This window comes from Lynx canadensis, chromosome F1, assembly GCF_007474595.2.
Source record: "Lynx canadensis isolate LIC74 chromosome F1, mLynCan4.pri.v2, whole genome shotgun sequence".
In the NCBI taxonomy this organism is placed as follows: domain Eukaryota; kingdom Metazoa; phylum Chordata; class Mammalia; order Carnivora; family Felidae; genus Lynx; species Lynx canadensis.
Window position 1 is genome coordinate 53,608,665 of NC_044319.2, and position 18,726 is coordinate 53,627,390.

Consider the following 18,726-nt stretch of genomic DNA (forward strand, 5'->3'; position numbering starts at 1 on the left):
AAGAAAAATATAAAACATCTTGGGTAAATATTTTTAATAAGACAATGTGTCCCAATAGTTTGATTTCTAATACCACCTTTAAAATCTTCATAAAAGTTACAGATGCAAAGATAGTCTTCATGGTTTCTCCCCATTCTGTCTCTTTCAATTTAAGTTCATGTTATTTTCTATCTCTATGGAAATGGCAGCTATGCATAAAATTACATTGTCTGCAAGAACATTAGTACTCTGATCCCACTATTTTAAAAGTCCATTTTTAACCTGAGAATTTTAAAAGCTGAACCCATATAATAGAAACACTTGATAAATTTTCTGTAATATTATGCCCAGAGAACACTACAGATCAGTTTGTTGTAAGCCTTCCAGTATTTCTACACATTTTTGAAGTAAAATATAAATAATAGATTATTTGTAATATCTTTCATTACATCACACAATGCGTCATGGACATTTTCCATTCATTAACATGTAAACTAAGGTATCATTTTATAGGCAATCACACCCTAAAATTCACTTAACAATGTACCAGGATTCTACTATGCCATCTATCACAATTTATGGAAAGTTTTTTGAATATCTGAATGTTTCCAATATTTTGCTCTTACAAGTAGTGTATGTTTGAACATACGTTGTATCCATTTATGACTATTAATTTAAGATAAATTTTCTAAAGTAAATTTACTGAGGCAAATGGTATATATTAGTTTTTTCGTACAGTTTAACCATTCATCTTGCATGAAAAATTGTACCAATGAACTTACACAGATATTCCAGCAGTTTATGTAAGTTCTAGCTCCTCCATATCCTCATCAATGCTGGATAGGGTAATTATTTTTTCATCTTTGAGAATTTGATAAGCATTAAGGGCTTATCAAATAAGAAGCATCTCATTTTTATTACATTGTTTTGATTACCAGGAGATGGCTACTGAGATTTGTAATTCCATCTCTGTTTGAAACAATTCTCAGCTAGACACAGGAAACCACAACATTTATCCTCAATGTCAAAGATCTTAGCTAACATATCAATTCTCAGAATATTACATCTTTCTATCACCAAACCTTTAAACTTACTGTATGGGTATTGATCTTCAGTTGTGTAGACTTCAGAACTATCCCTGAATAAACTGTAAGTAAGCCAGTGGGCATTTGGCGAATCAGGTGGACTCCAGGAGAGATTGATAGCAGAAGAACTTTGAACTTGTCCTCTGGGTGGAGGTTGTTGGGATGGAGCTAAATTACAATGGAGAGAGCATTTATGAGCAAGGGCAATCAATAAGCACACAAGTAAACTGAAGTAAGATATCCAACAAAAAGGTCTTTCTGATTCAGGATTACTTTATCAAGAAGACATGTGGTTTACCAAGACATTAATAAACAGAGGGTACTCATCATGAATTCTCTAAAACAAAGCTCTTTATCTATGAGCATAAAACAATTTTGTAGGTCAATACAGCTGACATAAACATAGTTGGGGTGGGGGGAACCACAAAAGTTTATATTAAGCACTTCTTTTTCTCCTTCCTTCCTTCCTTCCTTCTTTCTTTTTTTTCTTTTTTCTTTTTTTCTTTTCTTTTGAGAAACTATCCAAGGATGCATAACATTTATTTTCCACTTAATTTAAAAGTTGACATAAATAAGTTACGTTGAAACTTGGAATTTAAGGAGCATAATTTTTGGATTTTTCAAAGGAAGTTTTCCACTCCACTAAACACATATGCCTCATCCTGACTCACGGAGCGCAATTTACAAGAAAGAGTAATAGCTGGTAATATAAATACCTATGGATGTCATGGATGTTAAACAGTCTAAATATTAGCAAGAAACAATTTGAACGTATTGTGTGAATATACCCACACCTGGTAGGGTGCAGTGGTTGTTAGGGGTGATATAATTGCTTCCATCAGGCACATAAGAGCATTCATCTCACTGTTTTAGTGATATTTTATATAATGTAAGTATACACCATGAAAACGTTGTCTCCTATTACTGTATATTTTCCTTAGTCATCCTATTTTCCTTCATTTTCTCCCCACTCCCAGAATAGATAAAGGTAAAAGCAAAAGACAATATCTAACTATTTTTTTAAGGACAATCAACCACCAGCTTATTTCAGACTCTTTCGTTAAATAGGATATCAAAGGTACAGATTGCTGTGTTACCTGACTTCAAAAACCATTAGTATTTTTGTTAAGATATTTCAAAAAATCATGTGATAACAGTAGAGCTCCATTACTATTCATGTTAGGGGTCCTCAAGACCACCCCCGGTTTCAATGATTTACTAGCAGGACTTGCCAGACTTACCATAAAGTCCTACTTGTGGCTATGATTTATTATAACTAAAGGATAGAATGTAATCAACAAAGGGAAAGGCACATGGGTAAGTCCAAGGGAAACCAACCACAAGGTTCTAGTCACACGGGATATGCCTAATCCCTCCCCCTCCCCGCCCAGCAATGTTAATGGTTTGTGAAAACATGTGAAACGTTGCCAAACAGGAAAGCTCATTAGAAACTCAATGCCTAGGGTTTGTACCAAGGGCTGTTTATGTAGACAGCCTTTGTCAACATGAATAACCCCCAAATTCTAGATTTCCAGAAGGACATCAGGGTTAAGCATAAACCATTTGGTCAGACAAAATTTAAGAGACAGTGAGCCACTCTGACCTGTTTTGGGGATGGCAAGAACCCTCACAAAGCCCAAGTTCCCAGATGCCAGCCAAAGGCTAACTTTGTAATCAGGTTTTTCTACAGATAAGCAGTCAGACCCACTATGTTACCTTTTTTCTAACACACAATCCCTAGCTTTTTAATTTTTGTTAATGTTTATTTTATTTTTTTTTTTTTGAGAGAGAGAGAGAGAGAGAGAGAGAGAATGCAAGTGGGGGCAGGGCAGAAAGAGAGGGAGACACAGAATCCAAAGCAGGCTTCAGGCTCTGAGCTGTCAGCACACAGTCTGACGCAGGGCTCACACCCACGAACCACGAGATCATGACCTGAGCCGAAGTAGGACGCTTAACCAACTGAGCCAGCCAGGTGCCCACACAATCCCTAGCCCAAAAGGGCATAGTACTCAGGGATAGAAAGAGCTATAAGAATAGCATCACTTGACAGGTGCTGTGGCTACTCACGGCAGGATACAATCAGCTTAAGACTAGCTCAAAACTGCTTCTGCACTGAGACAAGAAGCTGAGGGTTAAATATTCCAACTTCTCTTCCTGCCAGCCTTTCAGCTGACTGGTAGGCTCCTGCGAGTAGCCAAAGCCAACAGGAAGTCAGAGGGTAAGGGAGCCTGCTGATGCAGACCATCCAGAATCTTGATGGAATAGAGTAGGGTGGGGAAGTATGGAGTAGGAGAATGAAGTCATCCTGCACACCAGGCAAAGACTTTCAACTAAGAGCTATTACTAATTCATCAGTATTCATGAGGGATACACTCCACTTTAAAGACATGGTATAATCCAATAATAACATTTTAAGAAAGTATTTCAAGAGCACTGAATTTGAAATATACAAAATTCCATATATGATGCATAGGCTTCCTAAAGACAATGTCTCTAATCCTAAGGGAGATAATATTGATGTTATATTCTTAAAGAAAAAAAATATTCGAACTAGATACACTCTCACTCTTCCCTTTTATCTTGTTTTTCCTCCTTGGGAATTTGCATTGTCATATTAAATATCTAACTGTCCATACGCCTAGTTAGATACAAGACGAGAGTAGTACCAATCTCAAAATGACATAGTGACACAGGAAACCATTAGTCCATAGTCCATTAGTCCATGTCCATAGTGACACCAGGAAAAGAGAACCATTTCCAAAGAGGACCTTATATTTTTGAATTCTGGAATTTGCCATATATGATATGGTCATTTGCATTGGTTGAACACTGACTGACAGGCATTTGATCTGTCAGGGATTTTTAATTTAGGGCTCTACATCCTGTTTTTCTTGGTGGAACCACAAAGACTCATAAACTGTCTCATTTATAGCATTCTCAAAGAGCCTTGTAATCTATGGCAATTGAATATTTTTAGTGGATATTACTAACTATATCTAAAACTCTGCATGATATCAGGAACACAACAGATTTCAGAGTTAAAGCAATCAAAACTGACCTTCAGACTATTTTCTAAGACAGTGAAATACTTTTTGGATGACTGGAAGAAAAATATGTTTTCATCCCATGTCAAAGGGTATGGGAAATGATTTGCATTACTTGAAAATTTCCTTAGCAACAAACATTCACGTACACAAATACACAAATAGGCTCTTTCAAACACTTAAAGTTGATTACTTGTTATCACTATCTCTAACCGCGGTCTTGTCCAACTTCACAGTATAGATGTAGCCTATTTGACATCGAAATGAGAATGTTCATAGATCTGAAGGCTTTGATGGTTCAGTACCACTTTGAGAAATAATATTATGAAATCCCGGCCCTGAGATAACCTGAACTCACCTTCTGTGTGCTGAAAGGGAATTCTGAGAAAATGGTCACATACTCATTTATCAAAATTGCCAAGCATGACCTTTGCATAAGCCAGACTTTCTTTTAATGAAGGATAGTATAATGTTGTGACTATATCCATTTTTTGGGGAGCCATGAGTTTTATTTTTTTTTTTAATTTTTTTTTCAACATTTTTATTTATTTTTGGGACAGAGAGAGACAGAGCATGAACAGGGGAGGGGCAGAGAGAGAGGGAGACACAGAATCGGAAACAGGCTCCAGGCTCCGAGCCATCAGCCCAGAGCCTGACGCGGGGCTCGAACTCACGGACCGCGAGATCGTGACCTGGCTGAAGTCGGACGCTTAACCGACTGCGCCACCCAGGCGCCCCGGGAGCCATGAGTTTTAATCTTGGCTTAGGCACTTGGGTAATTGTGTAACTGTAGTCAAATTTTGACTAGACTCTCTGAATCCTCCCTCATCTATAGTAAAGGGAGGATTATCTACTGTTCAGGATTATTTTGCATATAAAATGAATATGTGTATGTCCCTCTTCCATGAAAGGCTGGAAACACTGTGGCTATGAGAACAGGTGTCTGGATTCCCTGTGTCCTTTGCTTTGCCATCCTTTAGGGGTTATCCCTATGTATGTGATTCCAGCTGGATGGCCACCAAGTCCACATCCAAATCTACAGGAAAAGGAGAGATGGCGGGCATGTCCTGTGGTTATGAAAGCACAACCCAGGACTCCCACACATCACTTCTGCCCAGATCATTTCAGGCAGAAGTTCGTGACATGGCCATACCTAATCACAAAGGAAGATGCAGCTATGAAGCCAGCACTTAGTGCCATTAATGAAAAACAAGTAGAAGATAGTTATTAAGAAACATTTTTTTTTTAATTTTTTTTCAACGTTTTATTTATTTTTGGGACAGAGAGAGACAGAGCATGAACGGGGGAGGGGCAGAGAGAGAGGGAGACACAGAATCGGAAACAGGCTCCAGGCTCTGAGCCATCAGCCCAGAGCCCGACGCGGGGCTCGAACTCACAGACCGCGAGATCGTGACCTGGCTGAAGTCGGACGCTTAACCGACTGCGCCACCCAGGCGCCCCTAAGAAACATTTTAAAATGGATTCTATAGATGAAATTAAAAAATAAAACAATACCTAGAAAATTATAAGAAATATTTAAAAAGTAAAAAGAGATAGGAGTGCTTCTGATTATGGCAACAAAAAGAGTTTAGACTCAAAGAGTTAAAACTCAGTGAAATCTCCAAAATAACCATTTCTGGGAGCTCTAAATCAACAACAAGCAAACAAAAAGTTAAGAACATATACCTACTCTTGAAGAACTTGGAGAGCTTTGAGTCGTAACAGTAGGAGTCTGTGGCCCTTTTGTGAGGGGCTGTTCCCATAGTACCAGTTCCACAATTAGGTGTGTTAGTTGTACCAGCAGGGCTGACTATAAACAGTAGCTTTGGTACCACAGGGCACTGACTCGATATGGGGTTGGCAGCAGGAATTCATAGCTTTGCCATCTAAAAATGGCTCAGCTGATTGGGAACAAGAGGGAAAACTCACAGGTTTGCTAGCCTGTGCATGTGCTCCCAGCTAGGTTAAGTGGGGAATTTACCAGATAATCAAGCAGGAGACCCCAGGCAGGAGACAGCCACGGAAGACCTGAGAGATGTTCTCCACAGATCTGTAGCAGGCTGGAAAACTATGAAGCTATGGGGAAAACCATGAGAGCCAGTGAAAAGTGGAGGCCAAAGAACGGAGAACTCACCGTAACTCTGAAAACATCCCCCAAACCAGACACACATTGAATGGCAGAAGCTATATGGTCTAGAAGTATTTGAGCACAAACATTGCCCAAATATTTGGCTGCTTCAGACACAGCAGTGACTCCTAGGAAGCCAGGCTGTGAGTAAAAATTAAATTAAAAAACAAAAAAGCTGGTAGAGACATCAGCAGCTGTACACTGCAGTGGAGAAATTTTCCCACCATTTAAGTCTATGCAAACTATCAAAAAAACCTAAACAACTTAAGTGTTTTCAACATACAATTACAACACACTTAAAGAAACTGCGAACTATACTCATAAAATTGGCAGTGGAGAGAAACAGATTCTGAATGATCTCTAATATTAAGTGTAGCAAAAAATACTTCATAGCAGCTATTGTAAATATGTCCTAAGAGTTAAAGAAAAATATGATGATGATGATGATGATGATGATGATTCATTAAAAAGAAAACTTTAATAGAGAAACAGAATGTATAAAAACACTAAATTCCAGAGTTGAACAATATGATAACTAAACTTGAAACTTTCCTGAAATGGACTCAATGGCAGATTTGAAAGGAAAGGAGAAAGAATCAGTGAACTTGAAGATAAAGCAATAGGTAAAATGTAAAGATATAGCAATATGATTTAGCCAATCCACAGAAAGAAAGTGAAAAAAATAGACCAAACATGAACAGATCCACAGAGACCTATAAGAAAATGTCAGGTGTGCCATGCACCAAAATATGTGTCATGGGATCCCCAAAATGAGAGACCGAGAAAGTGGCAGAAAATATCTGAAGAAATATTGGCTCAAACTCCCCAAATTTGGTGGAAAACATTTATCTACATTTCCATTTCCAAAAAGTACAATGACTCCAAGTAGGATACAAAGAGATTCACACTAAACATATCACAGTCAAACTGCTGAAAGACCAAAAAAAAAAAAAAAAAAACAAAAAAACAAAAAACAAACCAAAAAAAACACCACTTTTAAAAGAGTAAGAGAAATTTCATTTACAGTTGAAGAAAAATACAGTTAAAGGCCGACAAAAACAATGGAGGCCATAAAGTAGTAGAATGAATTCAAAGTCAGTCCTAAAAGAAAAAGGAATACTTGTTACCAAGAATTCTATCCAGAAAATCTACCCATTTGAAGGAAGGAAGGAAGGAAGGAAGGAAGGAAGGAAGGAAGGAAGATACAGGTATTCCCAAATAATTTGAAAAAAACAGTGGGAGAATTCTTGTAGACTAGTCCTACAAAAAATACTAAGGAAATCAATCAGGCTAAAAGGAAATGACACAGAGAGTAAATAAATTGAATCACATAGAGGTAGGAAGAACACCAGAAAGGATAAATATGGAGTAAATATCAAAGACTACGTGTATATCTGTGTGTGTGTGTATATATATTCATATTCTGTTTTCTCTTCTCAAATCACTTTTAAAAACATATTACTATTAAAAGAAAATAATAATTATATTAGTGCAATGTTGGGTTTATTATATATACTATATATATGTACATATATGTGTATGTGTATGTGTATGTGTATGTGTATATATATATATATATATATATATATATATATATGCAACACATACACATTTACATGGTATGACAACTCAAAGATAGGGAAGGAAAAGAAGCCGTACCAAAAGCGTATCTGTTATATATTACCAGCATTATATCAGTACAGCCTAAAGTAGATTGTGGCAAATGAGTATGCATACTCTAATTCGTAGGGCAACTAGTAATAAAATAACAGAAAATATAGATTAAAAAGTCAACAGAACATAATAAACTGATTTTCAACAAGACTAATGAGAACCAAGGGAAAAATAGTGTTTTCCATAAATAGTGCAGGAACAACTGGAAAGCCACATTCGAAATGAATGAAACTGGAGACTTAACTCACAACATATCTAAAAATCAATTCAAAATGGATCAAAGATTTAAATATAAAAGCAAAAAGACTATAAGACTCTTACAAGAAAACATGGGGGTAAATCTTCCTAACCTTGGATTTGGTAATGGTTTCCTAGATATTACACTAAATGCATAAATAATAATACAAAATGGATACGTTGAACTGTATCAGATTTTGAAACATCCATGCTTCAAATGACACTATCAGGAAAGTGAAAAGTAAACCCAGTTGGGAAAGACATTTGTAAATCATATATCTAATAAAGGACATGCACCTAGAATACGTAAAGAACAGTTACAGCTCAGTAATAAAGACAAATAACCCAATGAAAAACTAGGCAAATAACTTGAAAGGACTTTCTCCAGAAAAGATATACAGATGGCCAATAACTATGAAAAGATGCCCAGTATTACTAATCATTAGAGAAATGCATATCAAAACTACAATGAGATAGCATCTCATATATATTAGATGGCTGTGATAAATACAAAATAACAATGTTGGCAAAGATATAGAGAATCTGAGCCATTGTGTACTGTTGGTGGGAATTTAAAATAGTAAAGCTGGTATGGGAAATAGAATGGCAGTTCCTCAAAAAAATTAAAAGTAGACTTACCATATGATCTAGAATCCCTCTTCTGTTATATACCCAACAGAACTGAAAGCAGTCTTGAAGAAATGGCTATACACCCATACCCATAGCAGCATTACTCACAGAAGCCAAAACATGGAAGCAACCCACAGGCCCACCGACAGATGAATGAATAAGCAAAATATGGTACATGCATATGATGGAATATTCTTCAGAATTAAAAGCAAGGGAATTATAAGATAAGCTACAAAATGGATGACCCTGGAGGACATATGCTAACTGAAATAAGCCACTCACAAAAAGGCAAATATTTTGTGATTTTACTTACATGAGGTTCTTAGATTATTCAAAATTATAGAGAAAATAAAACTGTGGTTGCCAGGGGCTGGGATCAAATGGGAGATATTATTGTTTAATTGGTACACAGTTTCCATTTTACAAGTTGTAAAGAGTTATGGAGATGCACGGCAGTGATGGTTGCACAACATTATGATTGTATTTAATATAAATTAACTGTGCATTTAAAAATGGCTAATACAGTCAGTTTTGTCTTGTATATATTTGACAACAAAAATGTTTTTAAAGTGTTAGTCACAAAAGCTTCTATGATAAGTAAGGATAAAGAAAAAGCTATGAGTGATAAAAAGATGGATAAATAACCAAGGATAAACATAGCAGTGAACAGGGTCAAGAAGACTTAAACACAAATGAGCTATGGACAGTTTATAAATAAATATAAATATATATTATATAATTATGTTATATAATTATATAATACATATAATATATATTAATATATAATATATTTTATGTATATTTACATATGTTATATATATTTAATATATAATATATAAATTTATATATATATATTTCATTAAGTTCATAGTAAGAAGTTTAGGGAAATTGAAATTTCATCCACTAGTAAAGCTCAGAAAAGCAAGAACCATTTAATACCTGTTTTGCTAGTGTCTCTCCTATTAAGGAGAATGGCTACAATTCCTAAAGCATGAAACAAATATTGATAGGAAAGAAATGAATCATAAAATAAGGAAGCAGATTTTAAAGAGGTTCTAACTAACTATCTTCTCTGAATTCAATTCTCCTGCATTCTGGAAATTATATGCTCAGATTCCCAATTCAACTTTCTGTCAAAAAAAAAAAAAAAGAAGGAAAAAATAACAGATGATACTGCTAAACTATTGCCAGTGGCCTCTAAGGAAGGGGAAAAGATAATAGTCATAATCCCATGGTTCCCAAACTGTGTAGAAGGACACCATGAAACATACTAATGTTCCTGAAAAACACATGCTTGACATCTGTTGGACACAGAGCAAAATACCAGCCCGAGGTAGTTCACAGTTTCAACAATAGATAGCACTACATTCCTTCCAATAGCATCCTATCTTTGCGAAGCTGCTTGTTCCGGCTGTTGCTAGGATAACAAGCAAGTACCATGTAAAAATCGAGGTGGAACAGGAAGGAAAGCAGGCTCCCTTCCTACCCATGCCACAACCAGTATTTCCCGTGCCCTGTGCTCACTCCCTTGTATTGCCAGTATGTCCATCATTTCTGCTATGTTTCGAGCTTTTTTAAAGGCAGGAATCCTGTCTATTTTTTTTTTCTAAAATGAATGACTTGTGTTGATACTGGGCTTCTAACTTTGCACAGTGTTGGGTAAATTTTGTGAAACACAAACCTAAAACAGCAGCAGCAACAACTACCATAAGTAGTTGAAGGAATGTATTCATCACCAAGGATCACAAGTTTAGAGAGAAAATTTAGTATGTATATATATATATATATATATATATATATATATATATGTGTGTGTATATACACATATATATATATATATATACACATATTGTGTGTGTGTATATATATATATATGTATATATATATTCTTCTATATTCTTCTATATTCTTTCTGTATAAAAACTTTTCTATTCCTAATTATTTTTCTATATATGTGTGTGTGTGTGTGTGTGTGTGTATATATTCTTCTATATACACACACACATATATAGAAAAATAATTAGGAATAGAAAAGTTTTTTAACTATTAAAATTGGAAGCATTTGGAAAGATACAAAGGCTTAGCCCAGAGAAGGAAAGATATAACATAAAAGTAAATGTCTACCACTGCTAAGAAATGTAGGCCAGGTGTTCAGTGAACCAAACTGCCCAGTTCTACCTAAGGTATAGTTCCTAGACTGTGTCTTAGGTGTAAGAATAAGTATAAAAAAGTGGAGCAGATGCCAATATTTTCACACAAAATTAGAGGCAGAACCAATCAAAAACTTTTAAGATTCAGTATGTTGCATCATAAGTTTGTCACAAAATGCTGACCTACGACTGACATCCAAAGCAATATGCTGGAATTCGTGTTGCACACAAATCAATCAACTCTATAACTAATCAATGAATAAATATTCTCAGTGAAATCCAGATTTGTTTAGACTGTATTTACACAAAGGCAATCATGACAGTCCTTTCCCAAAAGAAGCATAAATACCTATAATGTTATTTATACTAACATCCAGAGAAACCAAATGAAACACGGGATACTGAAGACAAAGTACATAGGTACAAAATCTGAATATGTCTTGTTAACCATTAGCCACACCCTGTCTTCCACTATCTCAAAATCTAGTATAGCTGCTGTGGAGCCCAATATTATATTAGGTAATTCTCTGTCTCTTAAATGTAGATAACACAGTTCCTAGCATGTTTGTTTATGATGATTTGTCCTGACTTACGGCATTTCCTAGCATTGTGACTCATGATAGTCCCAGGACACCCCAAGGAGAACATGCATTGTACAATATGTTATAGAGGGTTCCTTACCACATGTTCTCAGCAGGCATTTCTTAGGAATTCTGGAAAATGTAAGGATATATGATCTTGAAGTAAATATAAATAAATCATCAATATGCTATGAAACTTAGGCTTGCAGGTTACTTGAGAAGTCAAGTCAAGGCACTGGAGAATGGTATTTAAAAGTCTGAAGATACTAAGGTGTAATCTTTAACTTCCAGTAGTTAAAAATAGAAATGTGAGAGATGTTTAAACAACTAATACAACTTACTGTAGAATAAATATGAAATATAGTAGTAATATGCTGTGATAATAATAATTGCTACAATAAACAAATGTTGATAGGAAAGAAGTGAATCATGAAATAAGGAAGCAGATTATAAGTGAGGGTCTAAACAACTAATAATAGCACATACCCATAAAATTTGGGGGATAGAAAAACATAACTCATCATAAATAAGAATAAGTCTTCCATTTGGTATAGAAAATTGGCTGCAAATATCCTTCTTTGGTGGGGTCACCAATCATTTTGTTTTAACTAGTAGTGTTGATTTTTTGCACTGAAAGTCCTATCACTGGAAAGTCCAACATCTGGGGAAAAGCGGGACTCTTGTCACCACTAGAGTGATTCCATTCTTTTTTTTTTTTAATTTTGTTTTTAATGTGTATTTATTTTTGACAGAGAGAGAGAGAGAGAGAGACAGAGAGAGAGACAGAGCATGAGCGGGGGAAGGGCAGAGAGAAAGGGAGACAGAATCGGAAGCAGGCTCCAGGCTCTGAGCTGTCAGCACAGAGCCGATGTAGGGCTCGAACTCACAGAGGCGAGATCATGACCTGAGCCGAAGTCGGACGCTCAACCGACTGAGCCACCCAGGCGCCCCTAGAGTGATTCCATTCTAACAAAATATTGTAAATTTCCCGCTACTTACATAATAACCATTTTCAATAATCTCATCAAGGGAAAAGAACGCAAGTTTCATTTCATGTAGTAGTTTTTTGGGTTTTTTTTTTTTTTTTTTCATTTCTCACCGAAATCCTCCACATTTTGCCGAAGGCTTTCTGATGGGTTCTCAGTGGAGAAGGAAAATAACGAGACACTCTTCCCTGCATGATCTTCCACCCACCAGCACAGGGCCAGAGTTCACTTACTTTTGCTGCAGCCCAGTGGATTGTTCACATCCAAATGGCTTGCCCTGGGAACACAAGTATCACACTTGGAGCCAGTGACAAATCGTTTACAGAAACACTGGCCCGTGACCAAGTGACAGGTTTCATTCAAGGCTCCTGAGAGATGACAATTGCAAGGCTGACATCTGAAAACAAGACAAATAAACCATCAAAGAGAATAATGTTTTGATTAATAATTCATAGTATAAGTTACATCTATCAATAGCATTGTGAAATAAGATGGTCTGTTTTAGCCAATCTATTGAAAAGAATGCTTGAGCTAAACAAACAAATACAAAATCAAACAAGACAGAAAAAGAATATTTAATAAAATGTTGCTCACAATAAAATCTCTATGAAGCCTCCTCTTTGTAAACTAATTAATGGCAAAAAAAATGTTACATTGCTTTTTTCATGCTACAATACATCTTATGGATTCTTTTGAATGCCAGTTGCTCAATTAAGAATACTGTAAATTTTGCTTTCTCACAAAAGTAGCTCCTCTGAAAGCTAAAAATTTAGATTAGGTACCCATAAATCATCTTTCCAAGTATCTACCAAGTTATAAAATATAACACTGGTATGATAACCAGTGATCACCCTAAAAATCTTGAAATTCTATATTTAGTCTTACAAAGAATAAATTTCACCAAGAGTTTGAGGAAGACATGTTCCAATACTGCCGATGCCTTAATATAGGTTATATTTCATTTTCCATTTTATGCACTAAACTCATTTATCCAGAATGGTTGGTGAATAGAGCATTCTTCTGATCTATGAAAAGATGTTAATGATATAAATATCATGAGATGACTTTGTTCCAACTTCAATTTCTTGGACCTAAAGTTGCTTGTAGAAATCACTATCCTGGCATTTTGCCACAATAGAAACCAAAACCTGTTTCCTCTGAGTAAATTATTCAAATTCATGGCCAATGCCAATGTCATTGATTAGGGTAAGCAATTTTGGCACCAGGAAGTGTTGGAGAAGCAAAAACAGCACATGTAAAAAAGACAACTCACTTGTAAAAGGGAACTTTCCATGTGGTGCATTTAAAATAACATTAAATGCATTCACCTCTATTTTCTAATAAAGATGCTGGAGGCATAGTTTCTTTATCCCCCCTGCAACTTCTACAGTGCGATCTCTCGGGTAATCATTCAACACCCTTAAAAAGGCCGATAAAAACTAAAGACTGCTAAATAAGCTGCAAATTTGTTTTATGGACTAATATCACCTTGGGAATAAATAAAGTACAGTTTCTCTTGAAAACCCCTACACTGTAGTTTGCCCTTTTTATGTCATGATAAAAGGACATTCCCCCCCTACCAACAACTATATTAAGTCCTTTATGTATACAGACATTGCATCAAAACTCCATTTCAAATAGATGTTTTATTTAGGCTCCTTAAGTATCAGAGCTGAAGAAAATTATGCATGGAAATTAAAGTGGAATTACAGAAGCAACAAAATATTTGAGTTGCTCTTAATTTCATTATATGCTATTACTTAGAGCATACTGTTTGTAGGCTTTTAATGTAATATTGGTAAAGCATAAACAATAAGAGGCAAGCTTCTCCCAATGCATATATATATATCACCACACCAGTCATGAATAAGTCTCTTGAGTATTCAGTTTTTATTACCATTCACTCATGAGACAATCACACTTACTTTACATACAGTACATTTAGAGTAATAGTTTCCAGTGTATAACGCAATTCCTTTCCTTGATGTAGTTCTATTTTCTTCCAGCTAGCTGCTACACGCTTAACTCCAAGTTAGCTCTGTCAATATCCATGGGATATTAAGTTCTGAATCCAAATGGAATAAATAAATCCCTTCTTAGGAAAGCATGCAATGTTTTGAGTAATTAAATGTGACTATTCCTGATTTTATATTCTCTTATCCCAGCTGGTGTTATATCTAACTTATCTGACTTGTTATAATTGCTTGACTTCAGTAAGAGAATTTTACCTGAATGAAGTTCATAGGAGACTTCCCTGAATATTATAGTTTGTTTCTAACCCAAAGGGCACTGGGGGTGATTTTGTAATTGAGGTTTAAGTAAAATGATTCCTATAAATTTCTCAGCCACTCAAATATAATTTTAAACATTTCCAAGACTCTTTTTAGCAAATCAGCTACAAGTCTGATGTCATTTGGTAAGTTACCCCTTCTCAAGAGCACCTCCTACATGAAATATATTTCACATTTATTAAAACAAAATTATACATAATAAAGGATAAGACATTTTAAGCTTAGAAAGAGAAACACCAAACTAAGATGAATTGTGATATTGATTTTGTCAGGATAAATGGTTTTTGTAATATTAATATAAAGAAACCTTCATTACACCGACTCTCCTGGTACAGGCAGAGCTTCTCCCGCAATCTGTTTAAAATCTTCATTTTTCATCCTTATGGGAAAACCTCACTTGCTAAATGGATTTCATAAAGAGTAATCTGTCAAGATTTATATAGATAAACAATTTGTGATGTTTATTGACCAGTTCATTATGGTAAACAAAACAGGAGTAAAGCATCGCTAATCTCTGCCAGCACTCTGCTATTACAGTTCTGTTTGGACCTTTATGTAACTCAGTGTTTACTGAGTACAATGGGAAATAACTTAATTGGCCTCTGTTCCTTAAATCACAAACCTCATATATTTTCCTTTCCACAGAACTTAGTCCAGTTGTGCAAATAGTAAGAGGAAGAGCTATCCTACTTATTATTATTTCAAAACATCACTATTAATAAAGGAGTGTATTTCAATGATGCATTTCATTGTCAGAAGCTTCATCATCTAAGAGAGAGCTATACTAGGAGGTCCAAGGATGTATTCCAGGATATAGATCACTTTACTGACATTTCTCTTTGAACACGTCTGTTCTATCGGGGGATTCAACTCATGGGTACCATCAAATGTTTTTATACATATTGATTGACATAAATAGTATTCATTGAGGTCCAATTATGTTCTATGACTGGAAGAGACACTGAGGACATAAAGAGGAAAAAGATAGAGTTGTCCCTGTCTTCAAAGAGCTCACAGTCTAGCAAGAAAGATAAAATACAGCCTTAATAAAGATATATGCAGACTCTGTGGGCACAGAAAAGGACAAAACTAGTTAGTCTGGCAGGAGGGAAAGGGACAGAGAAAGGAATATTAAGAAGGCATCTTGGGGGAGCTTGGGTGGCTTAGTCATTTAAGCATCTGACTCTTGGTTTCAGTTCAGGTCATGGTCTCGCAATTTGTGGGTTCAAGTTCCACATTAGGCTTCACGCTGGTGGTGCAGAGCATGCTTGGGATTCTCTATCTCTCTCCCTCTCTCTCTGCCCCTCTCCTGCTCATGCTCTCTCTCTCACTCTCTCTCAGAGTAAATAAACTTCAAAAAAGAAAAAAAGAAGGAATCTTGGAAGAGATGTTTGAGCTGAATATTAAAAGTTGAATAGGAATTTGCCAGGCAAGACAGAGAGGGACAAAAGAGAGAGAAAAGGGAAACATCAGGAGAGGGTATGAGGTTATAAGCAATTCAAAATTTGGGGATAAAATTCAGAATGGGAGGGGTAACAGACAAAACTAACTGAGAAAGCTAAGCAGAGGCAAGATATTGCCAGAAAAGGTGCAACAGTGACAGTGGTAAGGAGCAACGGAAAGGAGAGAGAGAGAGAGATTTAAGAAATGTTGAGTAACTAAAATCAGGAGGATGAGGCAGACACATTGAAAAGAGAAGCAAAGAAGGGCACAGAGTTACTTCCAGTTTTCTAATTTGCTGACAGGTGTGATGGGGACACCATTTGACACAAAGAATGGATGAAGAAGAAACCTCAAATTGCTGAGGGATTGTAGACAAGGGTTGTTAATGATTATTAATGAATAAAACAGAAAGAAATGTTAAGGAGACTTTAATGTGGAGAAATTGGCCAAAGTTTCCATCAGTCCCTAGCACAAAGACTTGCACACAGTAAAGGTTCAATAAATAAATATTGTTGAATAAATGAATGAAAAAAGCACTAGGAAAGCTTTAGACTCGGAATAGGACACCACAGATAAATCAAATGTGACACGTAGCTCTAAGAACAATTTAGCTCTTTTGAGGCCTTTTTGATCAGCTTAGCTGTCCCCCCAGCTAACTTCTCCCCCAAGGAAGGGAATGCTTTCTTCAAGATTGGCCTAAGCTTTGACTGACGAAGACAAAAATCATACGACTTCACTCCTATGAGGACTTTAAGAGACAAAACAGATGAACGTAAGGGAAGGGAAACAAAAATAATATAAAAACAGGGAGGGGTACGAAACATAAGAGACTCATAAATATGGAGAACTGAGGGTTGCTGGAGGGGTTGTGGGAGGGGGGATGGGCTAAATGGGTAAGGGGCATTAAGGAATCTACTCCTGAAATCATTGTTTCACTATATGCTAACTAATTTGGATGTGAATTTTAAAAAATTAAAAATAAAATTTAAAAAATAAATAAATAAATAAAAGACTGGCCTAAGCTTTGACACCTTAAGGCCAGCAGAGTTCTCCATTCAGTCCTCTGGTTCAGGATCCCGTGAGTACTAGAGTGCCCTCTAGAGGAGGTTGGTTTTCCGCTCGTTAAGATTATATTTCCTCTTTGCAGCGGAACTGTGGCTCGCTGAGGTTCTTAGTTTCGTTTGTTTGTTTTTGTCACAGCCTACTAATAGCATTGGATTCTTTTGGAACTGGAATCAGAGTTACAGGAGAGGGGTGGGGGGCTCGGAGATGCTTCTTGTGTGAACTGAAAACCAGACTCACATGGCTTATTGGAGAGGAAGTGAGAATAGTATTGTCTCATCTAGAAGGGAGGAGTTAACAGTAGCCAGTCTACCCTCTCTGGTGAAGCCTTCCCAGGCACAGATAAAGGGACTCATCATGACTAAACCTGGGCAATGACTCTTTTGCATCCAGGCAACAATGACATCTGAGTCCAAGGAGGTGGCATTCCTGTCATTTAGAGAAGAGCTTGCTTAGCAGGGTTCTACATCTGAGACCCCTACCCCTTTCCTCTTTGTTGACATTCTACCTAATCGCAGAGAGCAGAGATTGTCTCATATATCAGTCACCAAAACAAATATTGTAAAGAAATAAAACCTCAGAACATTCACTACATTAATAATATCATATATGTTGACATCTAGAAGAAACTCTAGTGTCACTTTCCTTAACCTCCGCATTATAGGAGCATAATAACTTGGAGGTATGATAAGAGATTCAAATTCTTAGTGTTTTCAGGTAGAAGAGAGATTACACTTATTCTCTGTGGCCCCAGAAGGCATAAATAAGACTAGGCAAAAAAAAAGTTACAGGGATGAAATTATGTTTCTCAGAATTAGAGTTGTCTGAAACAAACATGAGTTGCTTCATGAGACAAAGAGGAACTTTCAGTTCCATGTTTTTGAGCAGAAGCTGAGTGACCAGCTAGTCTGAAAAGGTGATTTATGCAGAGAAATGTATAGGGCAGAGTTTAGCCAAAATTACTTTAAGATTCTTTCCAAGTCTAAGAAGCTATGATTTTATGATGCTTGGTGGAAATAAGTGACTTGCCCAAGGTGACAGTGAATCTGGTTACAGGGTCAGCAATCTTTATGTATAAAGAAACAGATAGTAAAATATTTTAGGCTTTGTGGGCCATGTGATCTCTGCCTCTCTAGTAGTATGAAAGCAGTCTTAGGCAATACATAAAGAATGAATATTGCTGTTTTCTAATAAAGCTTTATTTCCACAAACAGATAGCAGGCCAGATCTCACCTGCAGGCCATAGTTTGCTGAACTCTGGTACAATAGGTTGAATTAAGACCCCTCAACAATGTCCAAGTCCTAATATCTGGAACTTGTGAATATGTTACACCTTACTTGGTAAAAAGGAACTCGCAGAAGGGATTAAGTTAAGGATTTTGAGATGGAGAAATTATCCTGGATTATCTAAAAGTACCCAATGTAATCATAAGGTG

General features: G+C 36.2%; 1 protein-coding gene across 1 annotated transcript in view; it reads right to left on the reverse strand.

Moving 5' to 3' along the window:
• USH2A (usherin) overlaps positions 1-18,726 on the reverse strand; it is a 739,358-nt gene that overhangs the window by 541,165 nt on the left and 179,467 nt on the right. The window contains exons 14-15 of the mRNA XM_030302386.1: positions 12,728-12,891; positions 1,074-1,232 (exon numbers count right to left, since the gene is read on the reverse strand). Of these exons, the coding sequence (XP_030158246.1) occupies positions 1,074-1,232; positions 12,728-12,891 (323 nt within the window). The remainder of the gene's footprint in view (positions 1-1,073; positions 1,233-12,727; positions 12,892-18,726) is intronic.